The following is a 16,183-nucleotide window of genomic DNA, read 5'->3' as shown; positions in this document are numbered from 1 at the left end:
TTTCTGTACTTCAATACCTTGTTAACATTTATTTGCATCCAAAAACTGTGATTATTTCCTGGGTTGATACAGTTTTGGCTTTCACTCATCAGCTGTCAAACAGGAGGGCAAAAGGATGCATTTATCATCCCTGTTTGGTTGAAATCCTGCCCAACCTTGTTACTTTTTTCGGGCTTTGGGTTTTGCATTCTGCGTCGTTGAGTTCTGCATCAGAGCCAGCGTGTCTCTCTTCTCGATTTTCCTCAGGTGTTTCTTCTTCATCCTTTTGATCTTTGCCGTGTTCTTGATCTGTGAAACATATGGACAGGGCTCACATAAAACATGCTTGGGACATAAACTTATGTCTACTTTATACATATTTCCCAGAATAGATCCCAGAACCACCTTTTGGAGCAAAGCCTACATTAAAATTTGACTTTGATGATTCAATATAGTAACAGGGGAGCAAATATACATCCGTCCTTAGTTTGAGTTACTATATGCATAAGGATGTATCAATTCAGGTGGTGTTCAGTGTAGGCTGAGCCATTTAGAGGCGTTTACGTACCACTTGCACAATCTCAGCTTTGCGTTCATTCTCTGCTCTACGCTTCAGGTTTTCTTCTCTCCTTTTCCTCTTGTCCTATAAGACCAGACAAAGATTAAAGGAGGATCAGAAATGTATAGAGCTGCATATACAGCAGGATAACAGCACCAGCCCACCTCTTTCTGCTTGGCTTTTTCCTCTTTAAGTTGCAAGGAATACTGTTTGACCAGCAACTTCTCCTGCTTGGCCTGCATCTTCTTTTCCCATGATGTGCACAGCTGTTTGTCTCTCACCACTGAAGAGAACCTTAAAAAGTAAACAGATGATAAATGATACATTACATACACGCCACATAGATCCGGCCTTCTGTATGTAACTTTCCCTCCATGTGTCTGACTTTTGTGTGAGGTGTTTAACAGCAAACGCAGACTATTGTTTCATTTTAGAATTTGCATTAGTCCTTAATTAATTTGCAGGTTTGCTTTGGCTTTTAGGGTGTTCAATACAACATAAACGTGCTGTGAATGTCATGTTTACATTGCTGTGTACCTGTCCAGGCTGAGTATGCCTCTGATGCCTTGCCACATATTTAAACATGTTTAATTTAATAAGCTAGATATAGAAAGTGAAGCAGTTCCATAAACTGAGTGCAAGTGTTCGTAATCTAAGTGAAAAACAGACTAAGATTTTAATCTTAAATGCTCCGGTTTTAGGAACACAAACGGGTGACCTCCTGACCTCTTCTTATTACGGTCTTTCCAAACTCTCCCCGATTTTGGTTTTCCCAGCGGAATGACCGTTTTCTGCGTTCTACTTGGAGCCAACAGAGACTTTTTCTTTGGGACAGACTCGACACTGCTGGGAGCCGTTTCTGTCGTTGTGGTTCCCGGCAGATCCATCGCCCCGTTCCCGTTACGGTCCGTCGTGCTTTCTGCTGCAGCCTCCGACACGGCAAACGGCCCCGGGTGGGCTGACACTTCCGCCTCCCTGTCCAGTAAACCCTCGGGGGTCTGCTCCCCATTTTTCTCGTCCGCCGCTGTTAGCTCCTGGACGACAGATTTCCTCGTTCTCCGCGTGGTTCTCTTCGGGGTCTCGGTGTTCCCCCTCTCAGGTGGGGGACGCGATATGCGGCCGCTGCGGGTCACTCTAGTGGTCTGAACTTCCATTTCCGAACCATCTACTTCTGACAAAACTTTCTGCCTTTTCGACATCTTTTACTGTATTTTACTGTGCCACATTACTCTAGATAAACACGTGTGGCCAACGCCGGAGCAAAGAAAGATGGATTTCCGCATAAAAGTAAACAACAGCGTGTGGCCAACGCCGGAGCAAAGAAAGATGGATTTCCGCTTAAAAGTAAACAACAGCGCGCACGCGATCACCGCCTATCGGCAGGAGGTATGTACTGCAAGTAAGTCCCGCTCCCATTTAATTTCATTATACTTCAAATTATTGTGTTGATATTGTAATGAGATAATATTTGAAAGGAAGAAACAGATATATGGATGAAGTAAAATATTTAAAAAAATCTACAAAATATATATAAAAATGCAACACGCCCATCTTGTGAAGAAATCAAGTTCTCACATGACTCCATAGAGCATCACGTGACTGTCCCTTCCGTAACTCATGCTGGTCAAGCTATCACAACACCCAGGGACGCGAGTAATGTGGCTGGGAAAGGTTAAGAAGAAACCTGTGTGAAAAGTTCATTAGTTCCACTCCCCGACTGAAACAACATCGGCCCTGACGTCTCATGATGGGCCCGCTTAGATTTGCGTTGGTGTTGCTGCTGTTTGGACGTTCTGTAAGTACATCAGACTAGTACTGACAATCAAGAGTCCCAGATCTCTGATAAGATTTTGAGTGTTTTCTTTAGCGTTCGTTGGCCCATTGTACGCCTGTGTGTCAATTTCTGATTACTTAATGTCTGAGCTTTTGATTACATTTGCGTTCCGAATGAGTTTGTATTTCTTTTATTTTCATTAAAAGTTTAGTTGGGATTCCAGGTAGACCGGTTTTTCCAAACTCTGCTTCAAAACATGGATGTCCCCAACCGCTGCTTTATTTCACAAATTCAGAAAATCCAAGATCAAACCCGATCAAACAACCAATATTCCTCTGACACTAGAGGTAAGATCGGGCCTAAAAAATCCAGCCCGACCCGACCCAGGCCCGCGGGTATTAAAGCCCGACCCGGCCCGAGCCCGATCAATTAACTTGATTTGCTGGCCTGAGCCCGAAACAAACCCGAAATTTTATATTTTATTTGTGAGGATTCAGGAGGAGGAATTGTAGATCGCGAGGAACGGCATCTGGGGTAAAGCCTCCAGGGCGTAGCAGGTTCACTATAGTCTTCGTTACTAAAGGCGGAAACAAACAGACTTGAAAAATCTGCGCGCACGGATGAATCCATTCATACATGTTTCTGGACCAGCTGCTGTTTGAGAAGTCAGACCCGCTGAGGTAGGTGGTCCAGAGCGGTCACCTCGGTGTAAAGTGCGTGTTATTCCTGTGAAATAAGGGAAATAAATAAACCCTCAGATGGATGGATGGAAAATTAAAAAGAGGGCGGGACCGCGGCGTTCACGTGCGCACGGCATGGTCTGGCTCTGTTTAGTAGTTAAATAGCAATTAGCATACAGCGCCTTCTCTGTTTTATCCAAATTATTTATTTATAATAAGTATTCCTTAGTTTAGTATCCACACATCGTTTTAGTGTATATTTTTATAAACAAATATTTATTAAAAAAAAGTCAGCGAGAGAGAAGCCCGGCCCGACCCGACCCGAACGTAATGATTGACATTTTACGCATTTTAAGCCCGACCCGAATTTCGGGTTGGGTCGGGCTCGGACTCGGGCTTAAGATCTTACCTCTATCTGACACAACATGCTCAGGTCAGCTGACATGTCACACCTGAACCATTAAAACCAAACTGCACTGCTCGGGAGGGGATGAACTGGGAATTTCAGCTGCCAATTATGCCTTTGTGCCCTCCAGCTCGCAGCCTCCCGCTCATTCAGCGTGGATTACGAGAACGACTGCTTTCGGAAAGATGGGGAAAGGTTTCGTTACATCTCAGGAAGCATCCATTACAGCCGGATCCCCCGAGTTTACTGGAAGGATCGGCTCATGAAGATGTACATGGCGGGACTGAATGCCGTCCAGTTGTAAGTTCACGTCGTTCCCTTCATAGTTTTGTCTGCAGTCTGATGTCTTCCATCACAGAAAATGAAACATTTGAAGATTGTTGCTGTGAATTTTTGGAGAATTTTTTTCTTTTACAGATCAACAGAGGTATAATCAAACTTGCATTCATTAGTCTGATACTGGTTGTACTCTGAAGGTACATCCCCTGGAACTACCACGAAGAGTCTCCAGGCCTGTATAACTTCAGTGGGGACAGGGACATACAGTATTTCCTCCAGCTGACCAACGACATTGGTTTATTGGCCATCCTTCGTCCTGGGCCGTACATCTGTGCAGAGTGGGACATGGTGAGTACCGCTGGCCCTGCTCATGCTGCTGCTTCCCTCTTCAGTTTTACTTCTCATTTTCCTACCACGTGATGCTTGTAACTGTTCCTTTTCCATTTTTATCCACCCCTTTAACGCACTTGGATAATGGACATGACTTTGAAACTCCTCGGAAAGGCAGAGGTTCCTCCCAGATTTACATGTCGCTGTCACGTGGAATTGCTAAATTATTCCTGGTAATAAATTACCAGGAATTTATTTAACTTGTTAAACAATTATCAGATCAAACCCTGGTAATCCTGTGTTCATACCACACCTCAATTTTAAGGATAATTTACCTAAATCGGGCTGGTTTCTGGTGGTCCCGCGGTCGGACCCACTGTTGCTGTCGTGATAAAAGATGCTAAAAGTTGTTGCGAGCTGCTAAATGTGTCAGACACTCTCGTCCCAGGGGGTGCTCGCTAATCCAAACAGGTTTGCTCATTGGTTGATTCTAAGGTGTCATTTAAGTTAAATTCAATACCCTCTGTTCTTGTTGATGGTGTCAACAGGGTGGGCTGCCGGCCTGGCTTCTCCAGAAGAAAGACATCGTCCTGCGGTCTTCTGATCCAGGTCGGACTCAAAGAGGAAGTACGGGATGGTCAGTTTAACTGAGGCAGCATGACTGTCACGTGTGGTTTCGCTTTCAGATTACATCGCAGCAGTGGACAAGTGGATGGGCAAAATACTGCCCATGATCAAACCTTACCTGTACCAAAACGGTGGTCCCATCATCACTGTGCAGGTGACTCTGGAATTCCTCTTCCTGCGGCGTTACAACACCTGGAAATAACTCGCTTTTCCTGCTCTTCCTGGCTCGTAGGTGGAGAACGAATATGGGAGTTACTTCGCGTGTGACTACAACTACCTGCGTCACCTGGCCAAGCTGTTCCGTTCTCACCTTGGTAACGAGGTGGTGCTGTTCACCACCGATGGAGCCGGAACTGGCTACCTCAAGTGTGGCGCGATGCAGGGACTCTACGCCACTGTTGACTTTGGGCCAGGTGAGTGTTGCCTAGCAACATGCTGTGTCTCAGTGTAGAAATCTATATATGGTGGTCTCGGTTTATGGTCTTTTGATTCTTTACTCCAGGAATCCGAAGAAATGTCTGATTTTCCTTTTTTGACTCTTTTAGGGTCGAATGTGACGGCCGCCTTCGAAGCCCAGAGACACGCTGAACCTCGGGGGCCTTTGGTAGGTGCCCAGATTGGTACATTTGACCCCTTTTTATATATTATTTTGATCTGAGTTGCTTGTGTCATATTCACAGGTGAACTCTGAGTTTTACACAGGCTGGCTGGACCACTGGGGGTCACCTCACTCTGTTGTGCCATCTATCGCCGTGACAAAGTCGCTTAACGAGATGCTGGCTGTGGGAGCAAATGTCAACATGTGAGTTAAAGCCATCAGAAATTGTTTGATAAGTGAGAGAGAGAATACGGGGAAGAACTAAACCCATTTCTGATCCAACAATAGCATCAAATACAGTTTATAGCAATGTTGCACTACCCATTATGAAGCCATAGCCTCTTTTTACCCAATATTAATACTAATTGGTATCAGCATATGATTTCAAGCGTCGAAGATGCGTAAATGTGTCAACAACTTCCTGTGCATAAATATTGTGGTTAAATTTTGTGTTTTCAATAGAAACAGCGACATCTAGTGGTATTGTGACGCAATGACAACCGTTCAAAAAGGGTGAAACACTACGAAACACAAATAATCTAACGTTGCTGGGTGGAAGATGTAATCTTAATTCAAGATGTACTGACCTGTTTTGAACCCTTTTTGCTTGGCAAAACTGCTTTACTTTTGCCGCCATTCAGTGTCATGTGACTTCTCGCAGGTACATGTTCATAGGAGGAACCAACTTTGGTTACTGGAATGGTGAGTACTCCTCGACTAGTATGAGATATCATTACTCTGGAAAATCAGTTCGTTATTTCTCCTATTTTCTCGGATACCTCAGGTGCCAACGCACCTTACAGCCCGCAGCCCACCAGTTACGACTATGACGCCCCGCTCACAGAAGCAGGAGACCTCACAGACAAATACTTTGCCATCCGAAATGTTATCAGAATGGTAAGATTAGCCTGGCAGAAAAAAAGGCTTTAATATTATTATTTTTATACGCTTACTGTTGAGCTGGAAATGCAATTTTCTTTTCCTGTTTTCTTTTTCCCTAAAGTACCGTAAGATCCCCAAAGGCCCGATCCTACCCACAACGCCAAAGTATGCATATGGGCGTGTCGCGATGAAGAAGGTTTGTTTTGGTGCTTTAAATCAATTTATCGGGATTTTGCTATTTTAAAATGCATTGTTTCATAAAAGCCGCCCTTTGTCACTGCAGCTTCAGACGATATTTGAGGCTTTAGATATCCTCGCCTTCTCCGGCCCTGTGAAAAGCACATATCCAAAGACTTTCCTTGAACTCAACCAGGTGTCAATCAATATTTTTATCATCTATTGGAAAAATAAACATCTGCAATATTACTTTCTGCCTTTCACCAAGTTTTACAGCTGATCTTTTTTTACAACCCGGTGGTTCTGCAGGTGTTTGGTTACGTTCTCTACAGAACTTCTCTGCCTGCTGACTGCAGCAGACCGACGCCACTGTCGTCCCCCCTGAATGGCGTGCACGATCGAGCCTATGTGTCCGTGGACGGGGTGAGTCCGATCATTGACGGTGGTTCGCCCCGACACATGATGGGTTCTAAATGATATGTGCGTGGAAGAGACATTTTCCATTTTTATCTAATATCAAAGCTAAATTAGCCCCCTGATTTTTTTCCCTCTATAGGTGACTGTTGGAATTCTTGAAAGGAACAATGGAATAACCATCAATGTAACTGGAAAAGTTGGCAGCCAGCTGGACATACTGGTGGAGAATATGGGTCGAATCAATTATGGAAAAGACATCAATGACTTTAAGGTTAAAGTTAGATTTAGTTTTAAAATGAAGCGTGTTTACAGAGTTCCGGCCTATTTTTTTTTTTTTTAATTATTTTTAATCCTGTATCACTCACGGATACAATCTGCTGCACAGGGGCTGGTGACCAACCTGACACTGGGGAACGACACTCTCTCAGGCTGGACCATGTTCAGTCTCAGTATCGATGAGGTGGTCAGTCAGGGCCTGTTGGATGGGACAAAAGCTCCACAAGCCCCCCAGCCTGCTGATATCTCTCTACCCACCTTCTACCAGGGAAGCTTCGTCATTCCTGATGGCATCCCAGATCTCCCTCAGGACACCTACGTTAAACTACCCAAATGGAGGAAGGCACGTTGCCCATATAAGACATTCAGAAGTGCATTTAATGTGGTAACATTTAAGAAATGTTGCAAATCTGTATGTTTCTTTTTCCAGGGACAAGTTTGGATCAATGGTTTCAATGTGGGTCGTTACTGGCCGGCCCGAGGCCCTCAGGTGACACTTTTTGTCCCCGCAAACATCCTCAGCACAGCTGGGCCCAACAATGTGACTGTTCTGGAGCTGGAGGGGGCTCCCTGCAGCTCATGCTATGTGGAGTTCACAGCTTCCCCCTTGCTGAACGCAACGCTCCAGTTGGATTACAAACAGGCCCGGAGACTCTTCCATAAAGAGGATCTGTTGTGAATGCTGGAACGCACTGCTGCAAAAAAACTGTTTGCAGCTCTTGTCGATATTCCCATCCACACCAGCACTGGTTGTGTGTACTTGATACCCGTCTCTCTCTTTTTAAATATAATTTTAAGTTTTGTAATTCAATATTGTAATTCAGTCTGATATTCAAGGCTGCGGAGATTCCTGTGACAAGACCCATTAAGGATCCCTCACAACCTACTACCAATAGTATTAATGGAAAGGATGATCACTTGTCAAATTAATTCAACTTGGAAAAACCCAGGAAGAAACTACACCTAGGCTCCACTCAATTATTTATTATATGATTACGTGATATGATGGGACACCGTAGAGAGGAAGTTGTGAGAATGAGGTGAAGACCATGGTAAACTGGTAGAGAAGTTGCTTAAACTAGCAGGGAAGTGGCAGGTGGGAACATGTGAAAGGAAGATGAGTGTAGGTCACACAGGGCACAGAGAAAAATGAACTCTCTGGGAGTAAGGGATTCAAGAATTCAATTTAACTAAAGAAATAGAAATGAGGGTCAGGATAGTGTTTTTTTAAACACTAAAAGAAGCACAATAGTAGGTTTGGAAGTGTGTGTGTGCGTGCGTGTGTGTGAGAGCGCAGAAGGGCCACATATTGCTCAAACCAGTTGCACTCCTGTCCAGCAGGTGGCGGTATTCTCCTGGGTTCTAGACACCGTAGAAGAAGAAAAAGAAAATGGAGGCTTGAAAATTCAGACGAAAAACGCTCAGAACACGGAAGGTGTATCGTTTCGTTATGATGTCGAATATAAAAACGCGTGACCTCATGATATTAAGACACGTTTGAAGTGAAATACTCACAAAAAGAATAATTTGTTTAGTAGTTTAGCGTGTTTCTCATTTAAGCAGGCGAAGACTGTTTTAGCTAGCTGTGTCAATGCTAATCAGCTGTTACTTTTGTCATTTGTTTGGCAGATTGTTGCATCCTTTGTTTGTGCAGCAAGAATCAAAATGCAGCTTTATGGCATCTTGATTCCATAAAATCCGATGCTGGGAAAGATGCCAAAACAACAAATGGAAATAGAATTTTTACTTGTCCAGTTGACACTTCTATTTTAGAGCAAAATACTTTTTAAATCTTCAAACCGCAAGTTATTTGTGTTTTTAAAGATTGGGGCTAAATTAATCTCGACCATGGTAGACAATCGATATGCTACAGCGTTGGTTATTGGCTCTGTCCTGAGTCTTCTGGCCAGTGTGTACCTGTCTGTGGCGGTCGGAACCCAGCACTGGTACCAGTACAACAGCCCAGTTACACACGAGGTCAGCAACGCTTCTAAGCTCAAAGAGGAGTTCATCAATGGAGACTTCAGTGAAAAGACCTACGTTGAAGCCATGTTCCATCTCAATGGTACCCTGGGACTGTGGTGGAGGTGCATCCTGGTGCCAGGTATGTCCTTCACTACTTCTTAAACCATTTAGCAACCTCAATTGAAAATCCTATGAATGATTTGGCTTTTCAGTTGTTTTCTTGAAGCACCCTTATAGTGTGGTGATGGCAGTTTGCATTTGTGGCTGTAGATCTGAAGATGGACTGTGTGAGCTTCACACTCCAGCAGCAGTTTTATCCTAAATACAAGGCCCCCGGAGACCCCGACAGTGAAGAGGAACTGCTCAGAACATGTAGGTTTCATTGCACTGAATATCAATACTGCTTTGAAGCGTACTACTTTCCTGGAATGAGTGTGTACAGTTTATCCATAGAGTGCAATGATCCCCCCCTCTGCAGACTTGTGGAGGTGTCAGTTTCTCCTGCCCCTGGTGTCCCTGGCTTTGGTTTTCCTCAGCGGGCTGGTTGGGCTCTGTGCCTGCCTGTGTCGTAGCTTCACACCGACCTTAGGTGCGGGGGTGCTGCATCTGCTGGCAGGTAAGAGGATGCGTGTATACAGAAAAGAAAGGGGAAAGGTGGCTTATGCTATTCATGATTATAGTTCAAGAGAGCCACAGACTAGCAGCAGAAATTCTGAAACCGCTGCGTAAACAGGGCCTGCAATAAAAATGTTTCTGATTTAAGATTCTGTAGGTTGTACCTGAAAGCCACTCAGTTATTTTGTGGAATAAATTTTTCGTGCTTCACCTGTACACAACAGGTTTATGCTCTCTGGGAACCGTCTGCTGTTTCCTCGCCGGCGTGGATTTACTCCACCAGTTTTTGCCACCGCCAACTGGGGTGGAGAGCACAATGGGCTGGTCCCTTTACCTCGCACTTATCTCCTTTCCTCTGCAAATGATGGCAGCTGCCTTATTCCTGTGGGCGGCACGGAGTCACAGCAAAAGCTACACGCGCGTGATGGCATACAGAGTAGCCTAAAGAGACTGTCGCCACTCCCCTTGATGCAGTGTACCGGTTAAATTCAATGTAAATATCGTTTCTGATCTGAGTTTTAAGGCTTATCACACATATGGGTGCTCATTTATTTAACGTATCTAATAACTGTACCTAATAATCGACTGCTGTTTTAGCGTGTTCTTCCTGTTGCCGCCGTGTTTGTTTGTTTCTCTGTCCTACTTTTAAACGCCTTCTTCTCGGTTGCCATCAGCGTCACAAATGTTGTCGCCAGCAGTTGCTGGAGCCTGAAACATTTCTGTTAAAGCATGTGTAAAATACTCCAGTCGTGTTTTCTTCGTAGGAAGTTTGTGTTGGCCTTAATGTTTGCGTAATCCAAAATCTGGAACTTTAGCCGCGCATGCCTTCACGCTGTTTCTTTCACCACCTGTGGTTGTTGTTGTTATGACTGTGGCGCCTGTTGACTGAACGCCAATCACGCAGAAATGAAACACTCCTTTTTTGTGTGTAATTAGGTCAATCGACGTAGCTCTGACCTGGTTGGGTTCCACTGGAGCTCAGCATGTCAGAACCAAGACTTCTGATTTCTAAAGATGATGAACATGTCGTCCATGTGTGTTAAGACGTTTACTGATATTCTCCAGTGTATTTTTCACAAGAATATATGCCTTTTTTTTTTTTTCAAACACTCTGGCCTCTTTTATTTTAAACACTGCAGTTTTTTAAAGAGAGAAATTCTGATTAAAACAGAATTTGCCTACTTAACTGCTTTTCTGTGTTTTTTCAAATTTAAATGTATTAATTCAGCTTTATTTATACAACACGTGTGACCAATGAATCAATGAGCTGAACAAACAAGCTAATCCTGAACCAAAGGCTAGTCATCTGCAGACCCAGGATCTGTATACATCTACGGCGGCATCTGCGAGGTCCAACTTTCCAACGTGTCTTTGCAGCGGAGGAAAAGGTTGTTTTAGCATTTAGCATCTGCTGAATAGATTTAAATTGCTTGTACATTTGTTTTTAAAAAAAAATAACAATGGCTCAACAATTCATGTGTGTAAAAGTGAGAAATGTCGAGGTAGCGTTGTTGCAGAGCTGTTCCTGGAGGTCAGCTTATCACAAACTGAACACTTGATCAGTGGTTCTAATCTACTCTGTAACCTCCGCTCTTATTTGTGAATATTTAATCTCCCATCTTCACCGTTTCAGTCCTTTTGCACGCTTATGGGCGGCAAGGTCAGCTTGACCTTCTCCCCTAAGACAAAAGCAATCTTCTTCTCGTAGTATGCACATTCATTGATGAAGAACGGGTAGAGCTCTTCTCCCTTGTAGGTCACCGTTTCCCCGGAAAACCTCTTGAATATGGGATCGCCTGGTTTGAGGAGCTTGAAGTCCTTATCCTGAAGGAGAGGAGAGTGAAATATGAGGCCAGGCGACCAACGCGCCAACGCTCGCTGACGATCATGTCGTACCTGCAGCTCGGAGTGAACGGATGCGGTGATCTCTCCAGTTGTGGGGTCCCGGGGATAGTCCACACTGTCTTCCATCGTGTATGCTTCCACTTCACCCCCTTCAAACGTGTGACCTGTTAGTAAAGGACACGTGAGCGATGCTAAACAGAGAAAACGGAATCACCAATGAGGTGGATTTAGTCAATCATCGGCCAGAAGGCTGAGTGTTGGGCAAGTTCCTGCAGGACAAAGGACTGTTCAAAGGGTTTAAAGAGGTGAGCAGGTCAAAATTGGTGAGGATTAACAAATGCTGGCTGGAGTATCTAAGCTGGGGGGGCGGGGAAGCAAAGCTGATTTGTTTGATTCTACCCTTATTTTCTTTACCTTGTACAGAGCTCTTTAAATCATGAAAAGTAAGAGTTTTTAACCTAAGCTAAAATTCCAACCTATCTTTATCTTTGCTTATTTGAAAGGGGACAATACAATTTCATAAAACACATGATTTCACATGGTTAAAAAAACAAACAGAATTAGCCAAAAGGCTAGTTTTCATCTGCAGTCCTCTGGCCGTGGTGTTAAAAGCAGTACTGTTCAACATCAGTCTGCTGTGCCCTGAGGGGGGCTTTGCTGCACTTTTAACTCCTCTTTGGCATCTTACTCACCTGCGTTGAACTTCTGGACAAATTCAAACGTGAGCTCCACAGCCTCTTTCACCAGGTTGTAGATGTCCGCCCTGAGGACGCCGTTGGGCTGAGGGCCGACTTCTAAGGCTGCAGAGTGAGATGCCCCCCCACGGTTAAAAAGCAGCCTCCCGAAACGCATTCAAGTTGGGACGCGAGACGCTTACTCAACCCGTGCTTCCCCACAGACTCCAGCGAATAGCTTTCCGAGGCTGGCAAATCGATAAAGATCGCCCGGACAGGTGTGGACGTCATCTTGCTCTGAAAACAAATGACTCCGAATTTAGAACGTGGCAGATTCTTTCGTGACTGTCACAACCACATCGACTCTAAGTGCCCAGAGGTGATCAGAGTTTAGAGGAGATGCAAACAAGGCTTGGCCCAAAGCATTTTGTTTCATTAATATGTAATGTGTGAGACAGGGTGTCTGCTGGTGGGTGACTCCAGCCTGGTGGGAACGCAGCAAACACCATGATTACCTGTATGTGCTTTAAAATGTGGAGAGGGATCCAGTCTGCGGAGTACAAGATCAGGCACAGACCCATGTTGGAGGTGGTGTTGTGAATGTCGCACAGCAGGTCCACGGCCTCTTGGCTCCCTTTGGGTCCCAGCTGAGCATTGAGCTCGTGCGCGCGCTTGAGCTCGTAGGGTGTGTCGTCGGTCAGGGGGCCGCTGGAAAGCAGGGGAGTCAGTACACTTTTGTCATGGATCGTGTCCTCCTTTCATGAGTGTTTTCTTACAGGTTTTTTTCAACTTGCCTAAGCATTTGACTCGTGAAACAGCGGTTCAGGTCTTTGTCGATGTATCTCCTGCAGGATTCCACGGCCCGGGGGTTGGAAAGAACAGTAATTAGGGAAACTGGTCCATCCTGCTCAATATGCCGCTTTTTCAGCTCTCTCAGCATGTACACGCCGGACATCTCATTCCCGTGGGTGCCCCCGCAAACGGCCACACGAGACAGCGGTGGGAAAAAGACATGCTCCATCTGTTGGGGGGGAAGGGGGGGGGAGTCAGCAGGTCAATTAAAAAGTAACCCAGGCAGTCACCAAGTGGGTTGAGGATAAACCAGTGGTGTTTTTGATCAGTTGGAAACCATTTTTCTGTGTCAATATTTGACCAGAGCTGCCTCCTAATGCATCAAATGGCTGAGGAGGACGTTCCTGCGTTCTGGAAAAGGCCTGAAATGTGCTCCGTCCCGCACAGTCCGCAGCAGGGAGTCACACATCTGCTGTCCGAGGCGGCGGCATCTGCGAGGTCCAACTTTCCAACGGGAAAGGTTGTTTTAGCAAACGAGGAATATCCTCAGTAACTCCTCCCCATCTTCACTTTCTGAAGCCAAAGTTTGATAACACGATGAATTGGTTTCACATGAACACTTCTGCCTTTGTTCTTGGGATGATGTTTCAAACTCTGCTCTTAATGTGAAACTGTGTCGAATAACGCTGGACCACAAGTGGAATATGGTAACAGCTTCTACAAAGCATTCCATTAAGGCTGCTTTAATAAACTAAATATCAGTTTGCATGTGCAGTGTACACCAAAATAATGTGCTGGTGTCAGTAAATCTGCTTTTTCCCTAATAGTATAATCCTTCCGTACATGTCAGGCATCCACAGTTCATAGAGAATTTTCATGGATTTATAATATCCATAGAAAGAACCAAAAAAAGGTGAAACAGGATATTTCTTGAAGGTGTTTACAGCCAGCTGACTGTGGGCGCCTGCTGCTTCGGGTTTTACGTGAACAAACAGGACAAAGTCCAGTGAAGTTACAAAATCAGCCCAGAATGTACAAGCAGATGGACAATTTGCATTGAATGCATATGCAGACTCGGTGTTATCAGCTGCCCTACCTTTCAGACTGTCGTCCGGCCTGCTCGGCAACCTTTCAGCTCTTCCAGAGGTCGCCAGTTGCCAAAATCCAAGAGCTTCAACATGGACAACTTTTAGGTCGGAGACATGTGTTAGCTTGTGTGTCCCTGCACTATTATATTTACAGCTTTGAGCCCTCCTACTTCACTGTATTGCTTCCTTTTTCCCCTGGCCTGCTCCGCCTCCTCCTCGTGTATTTCAGCTCATATTTCAGAAAGCTGGACACGCTGTCACGCAGCTGGAACTCGCTCCGTGTGTGTGTGTGCCAGCATCACGTGTCCGTGAGGTGTAACAGCATTTTTGGATTACATGTAACAACCAGACACAGAAACAGAAACTGAAGGACGTCATTTAAAAGGAATCTAACATAACTCGTAAGCCTGTGCTGGGCCTCACTGTTGGGATGTGAAACATCATTTAGAAACTCAATTCAGGGACATATTTTTGTTCTTTTAAAAGCTTTATAAAATCAGACTTCTCCTACTTGCTTTGTGCCCCACCCACTTCAGGACTAAGCCCCGCCCACCACAACCACAATACAGGATACAGATATTGTAGCACCCATAGAGGGGGGGGCACATATAAATCTCTTATGCTTAAGTGAGTTATTAGTGTAAAAAGTTATTATTAGAAGAATAAACGTTTCAGATTGGCTCTTTAAAATGTTATTTACCTCACGTCTTTCCTCTCTGGTATCTCTGGTTTCTCTCTTTCTTTCTCTCTCCATTTAGACATGTAATCCTACTGGGTGATAATCTGCTTCCTCTCACTTCCACATGCTTGTGACCCCTCTGGCTGTCTCAGTTGGTTTGATCCTTCTCTCCGGATCGGATCTGTTTCCCTCAGCTTTTCGACCTGCGGCGCTCTGACAACGTGCGTTTAGTGTGATTCCTCCTCATTTATGCTGATGTTTCTGCTGCCTTGGGTGTTAGTCGAGGTGTGGAGTGCACGCATGTGCACGTGAACATGTGACAAAGGCACCTGGTTTTAAACGTCGCTGTAAGAACTTGAAACAACAGAAATTTCAGTTTGTCTGTTGTTAAACCCCTCGAGATAAACAGGACTGCTGCTCTCCTGCAGATAAACTGTTTGTTTGGTCTTGTTTGTTCTTTCCACACATTTATCTTGAGTGTTTCACTGGGTGTGGCTCCCGGGTCCCTCCTGCTGACACCTGCCCTGCAGGACCTGTTAACGCTGCACCCCTGCAGCCTGCTCAATGAGCCTGTGCTGTAAACATCCCTCCTCTCTTCACTGCATCATGGTTACTCCTGGTGATCTCCACTTTCTTCCTGCAGATCATCAATGTTTGCAAGACATTTTAGTAGAAAAACAGTGCCACAATCCCATAATCAGGATCATAATCCCCAAACAACCAAAACAAAGCAAAACACGTGCAATAATAATAATGATAATAATTGATAATCTTGTAGTTTCATTAAACAACTGGTATGATGATGGCATTGATGACTGATTGGACTGCCTGCTGGCACACACTTATCCGACAGACGACTCATCTCACCCGCTGTTGCTTCCCTATTTTGATTAAAAGGCATCTGAATTATTCATACAGAGCGGAGAAAATCTGAATTGAAATGCAGCCGGCAGTGTTATCAGCTGCCGTTTAATAGCCCGTGACCTTTTCTATGCGTTGCGCTCTGAACGGTGACATTTGAGACGAGGAGTGGCCCTGAAGCAGACGACCCCCAGGTAAGGAGGTTTGGCTGAGGGAAAACACACTTCCTAACCTTGTGCATTTTTTTTGTAGGTATTTAAATGCTCAGTTTGAGAAACATTTCTCTAAAAGTGAGAGAATGTCCAAGCCAACTGCAAAAATCTTCCATTTTGGCATCTTTACAGATGGAGATAGACTGATCAATCATCAAATTCTGGAACTAAAGGAAGACAAAGGCTTTAAAACCCTTCACACACAATATACGTCTACATCTGTACATTCCAGCATATAGGGTTTACATTTCCTTCACTAGTTTTACCATATTGGGCATCAGTTCTTCTTCAGTCGGAAGCAGGAAATGTGGAGAGGGTCCCAAGCACGTTGCACAGCTTCTCTCTGTGATCAGAGGTCAATCCCACCTCTACCCGTGTATGTTGTGTCTAAATTTCACAGTTTTTTTATTGACAGACAATTTACAGTTCATTGGGGTTATGTGATTAATATGCACACAAAATCAAACT

At 44.6% G+C, this 16,183-nt stretch overlaps 4 protein-coding genes across 8 annotated transcripts; 2 read left to right on the top strand and 2 right to left on the bottom strand.

The window, feature by feature from the left end:
* ccdc86 (coiled-coil domain containing 86) lies at positions 1-1,843 on the bottom strand. The gene is made up of 4 exons (XM_057035159.1): positions 1,265-1,843; positions 703-832; positions 548-622; positions 1-288 (listed from the first exon to the last, which is right to left on the bottom strand). The coding sequence occupies exons 1-4, from the start codon at positions 1,735-1,737 to the stop codon at positions 160-162; spliced, it is 807 nt and encodes a 268-aa protein (XP_056891139.1). The 5' UTR covers positions 1,738-1,843; the 3' UTR covers positions 1-159.
* Positions 1,844-2,133: 290 nt separating this feature from the next.
* On the top strand, positions 2,134-7,946 carry glb1 (galactosidase, beta 1). Of its 3 annotated transcripts, none has more exons than XM_057035150.1 (18): positions 2,148-2,333; positions 2,519-2,654; positions 3,415-3,425; positions 3,529-3,698; positions 3,875-4,025; positions 4,556-4,616; positions 4,694-4,788; positions 4,867-5,047; positions 5,180-5,238; positions 5,315-5,436; positions 5,894-5,934; positions 6,017-6,129; positions 6,236-6,310; positions 6,398-6,487; positions 6,601-6,714; positions 6,848-6,979; positions 7,094-7,327; positions 7,415-7,946. In XM_057035150.1, the coding sequence occupies exons 2-18, from the start codon at positions 2,573-2,575 to the stop codon at positions 7,661-7,663; spliced, it is 1,980 nt and encodes a 659-aa protein (XP_056891130.1). In that variant the 5' UTR covers positions 2,148-2,333; positions 2,519-2,572; the 3' UTR covers positions 7,664-7,946. The 3 variants fall into 3 exon arrangements, with proteins under 3 accessions (XP_056891131.1, XP_056891130.1, XP_056891132.1); XM_057035152.1 differs by having other exon boundaries at positions 2,197-2,333; positions 2,608-2,654; XM_057035151.1 differs by lacking the exons at positions 2,519-2,654; positions 3,415-3,425 and having other exon boundaries at positions 2,134-2,333.
* A 241-nt stretch (positions 7,947-8,187) lies between these two features.
* Positions 8,188-10,750, top strand: LOC130527066 (claudin domain-containing protein 1-like). Its single transcript, XM_057035160.1, has 4 exons — positions 8,188-9,088; positions 9,220-9,321; positions 9,428-9,565; positions 9,789-10,750. Exons 1-4 carry the CDS (start codon positions 8,833-8,835, stop codon positions 10,007-10,009), a joined length of 717 nt encoding a protein of 238 aa, XP_056891140.1. The 5' UTR covers positions 8,188-8,832; the 3' UTR covers positions 10,010-10,750.
* A 264-nt stretch (positions 10,751-11,014) lies between these two features.
* On the bottom strand, positions 11,015-14,307 carry LOC130527063 (N-acyl-aromatic-L-amino acid amidohydrolase (carboxylate-forming) B-like). 3 transcript variants are annotated; one of them, XM_057035156.1, is made up of 8 exons: positions 14,134-14,307; positions 13,972-14,061; positions 12,860-13,104; positions 12,599-12,791; positions 12,287-12,380; positions 12,102-12,209; positions 11,461-11,573; positions 11,015-11,388 (listed from the first exon to the last, which is right to left on the bottom strand). In XM_057035156.1, exons 3-8 carry the CDS (start codon positions 13,102-13,104, stop codon positions 11,194-11,196), a joined length of 948 nt encoding a protein of 315 aa, XP_056891136.1. In that variant the 5' UTR covers positions 13,972-14,061; positions 14,134-14,307; the 3' UTR covers positions 11,015-11,193. The 3 variants fall into 3 exon arrangements, with proteins under 3 accessions (XP_056891136.1, XP_056891134.1, XP_056891137.1); XM_057035154.1 differs by lacking the exon at positions 14,134-14,307 and having other exon boundaries at positions 13,972-14,127; XM_057035157.1 differs by lacking the exon at positions 14,134-14,307 and having other exon boundaries at positions 12,878-13,104; positions 13,972-14,127.
* Positions 14,308-16,183: the final 1,876 nt, after the last annotated feature.

This window comes from Takifugu flavidus, chromosome 6, assembly GCF_003711565.1.
Source record: "Takifugu flavidus isolate HTHZ2018 chromosome 6, ASM371156v2, whole genome shotgun sequence".
Lineage (NCBI taxonomy): Eukaryota > Metazoa > Chordata > Actinopteri > Tetraodontiformes > Tetraodontidae > Takifugu > Takifugu flavidus.
The sequence above is the reverse complement of the archived record's forward strand: the minus strand, read 5'-3'. Positions and strand labels throughout refer to the sequence as shown.

Bases quoted from the DNA above. Each gene is read 5' to 3' on its own strand.
- ccdc86 (XM_057035159.1), bottom strand. From the start codon at position 1,737: ATGTCGAAAAGGCAGAAAGTTTTGTCAGAAGTAGATGGTTCGGAAATG. The intron at 833-1,264 runs GTCAGGAGGTCA...TTACTTTTTAAG, and splicing joins AAAGACCGTAATAAGAAGAG to GTTCTCTTCAGTGGTGAGAG. The intron at 289-547 runs GTACGTAAACGC...TATGTTTCACAG, and splicing joins AAGCTGAGATTGTGCAAGTG to ATCAAGAACACGGCAAAGAT.
- glb1 (XM_057035150.1), top strand. From the start codon at position 2,573: ATGTCCCCAACCGCTGCTTTATTTCACAAATTCAGAAAATCCAAGATC. The intron at 3,699-3,874 runs GTAAGTTCACGT...TGTACTCTGAAG, and splicing joins GGACTGAATGCCGTCCAGTT to GTACATCCCCTGGAACTACC. The intron at 4,789-4,866 runs GTGACTCTGGAA...CCTGGCTCGTAG, and splicing joins GTCCCATCATCACTGTGCAG to GTGGAGAACGAATATGGGAG.
- LOC130527066 (XM_057035160.1), top strand. From the start codon at position 8,833: ATGGTAGACAATCGATATGCTACAGCGTTGGTTATTGGCTCTGTCCTG. The intron at 9,089-9,219 runs GTATGTCCTTCA...TTGTGGCTGTAG, and splicing joins GAGGTGCATCCTGGTGCCAG to ATCTGAAGATGGACTGTGTG. The intron at 9,322-9,427 runs GTAGGTTTCATT...CCCCCTCTGCAG, and splicing joins AGAGGAACTGCTCAGAACAT to ACTTGTGGAGGTGTCAGTTT.
- LOC130527063 (XM_057035156.1), bottom strand. From the start codon at position 13,104: ATGGAGCATGTCTTTTTCCCACCGCTGTCTCGTGTGGCCGTTTGCGGG. The intron at 12,210-12,286 runs GTAAGCGTCTCG...CTCACTCTGCAG, and splicing joins TGTGGGGAAGCACGGGTTGA to CCTTAGAAGTCGGCCCTCAG. The intron at 11,574-12,101 runs GTGAGTAAGATG...CTTTACTAACAG, and splicing joins TGTCCAGAAGTTCAACGCAG to GTCACACGTTTGAAGGGGGT.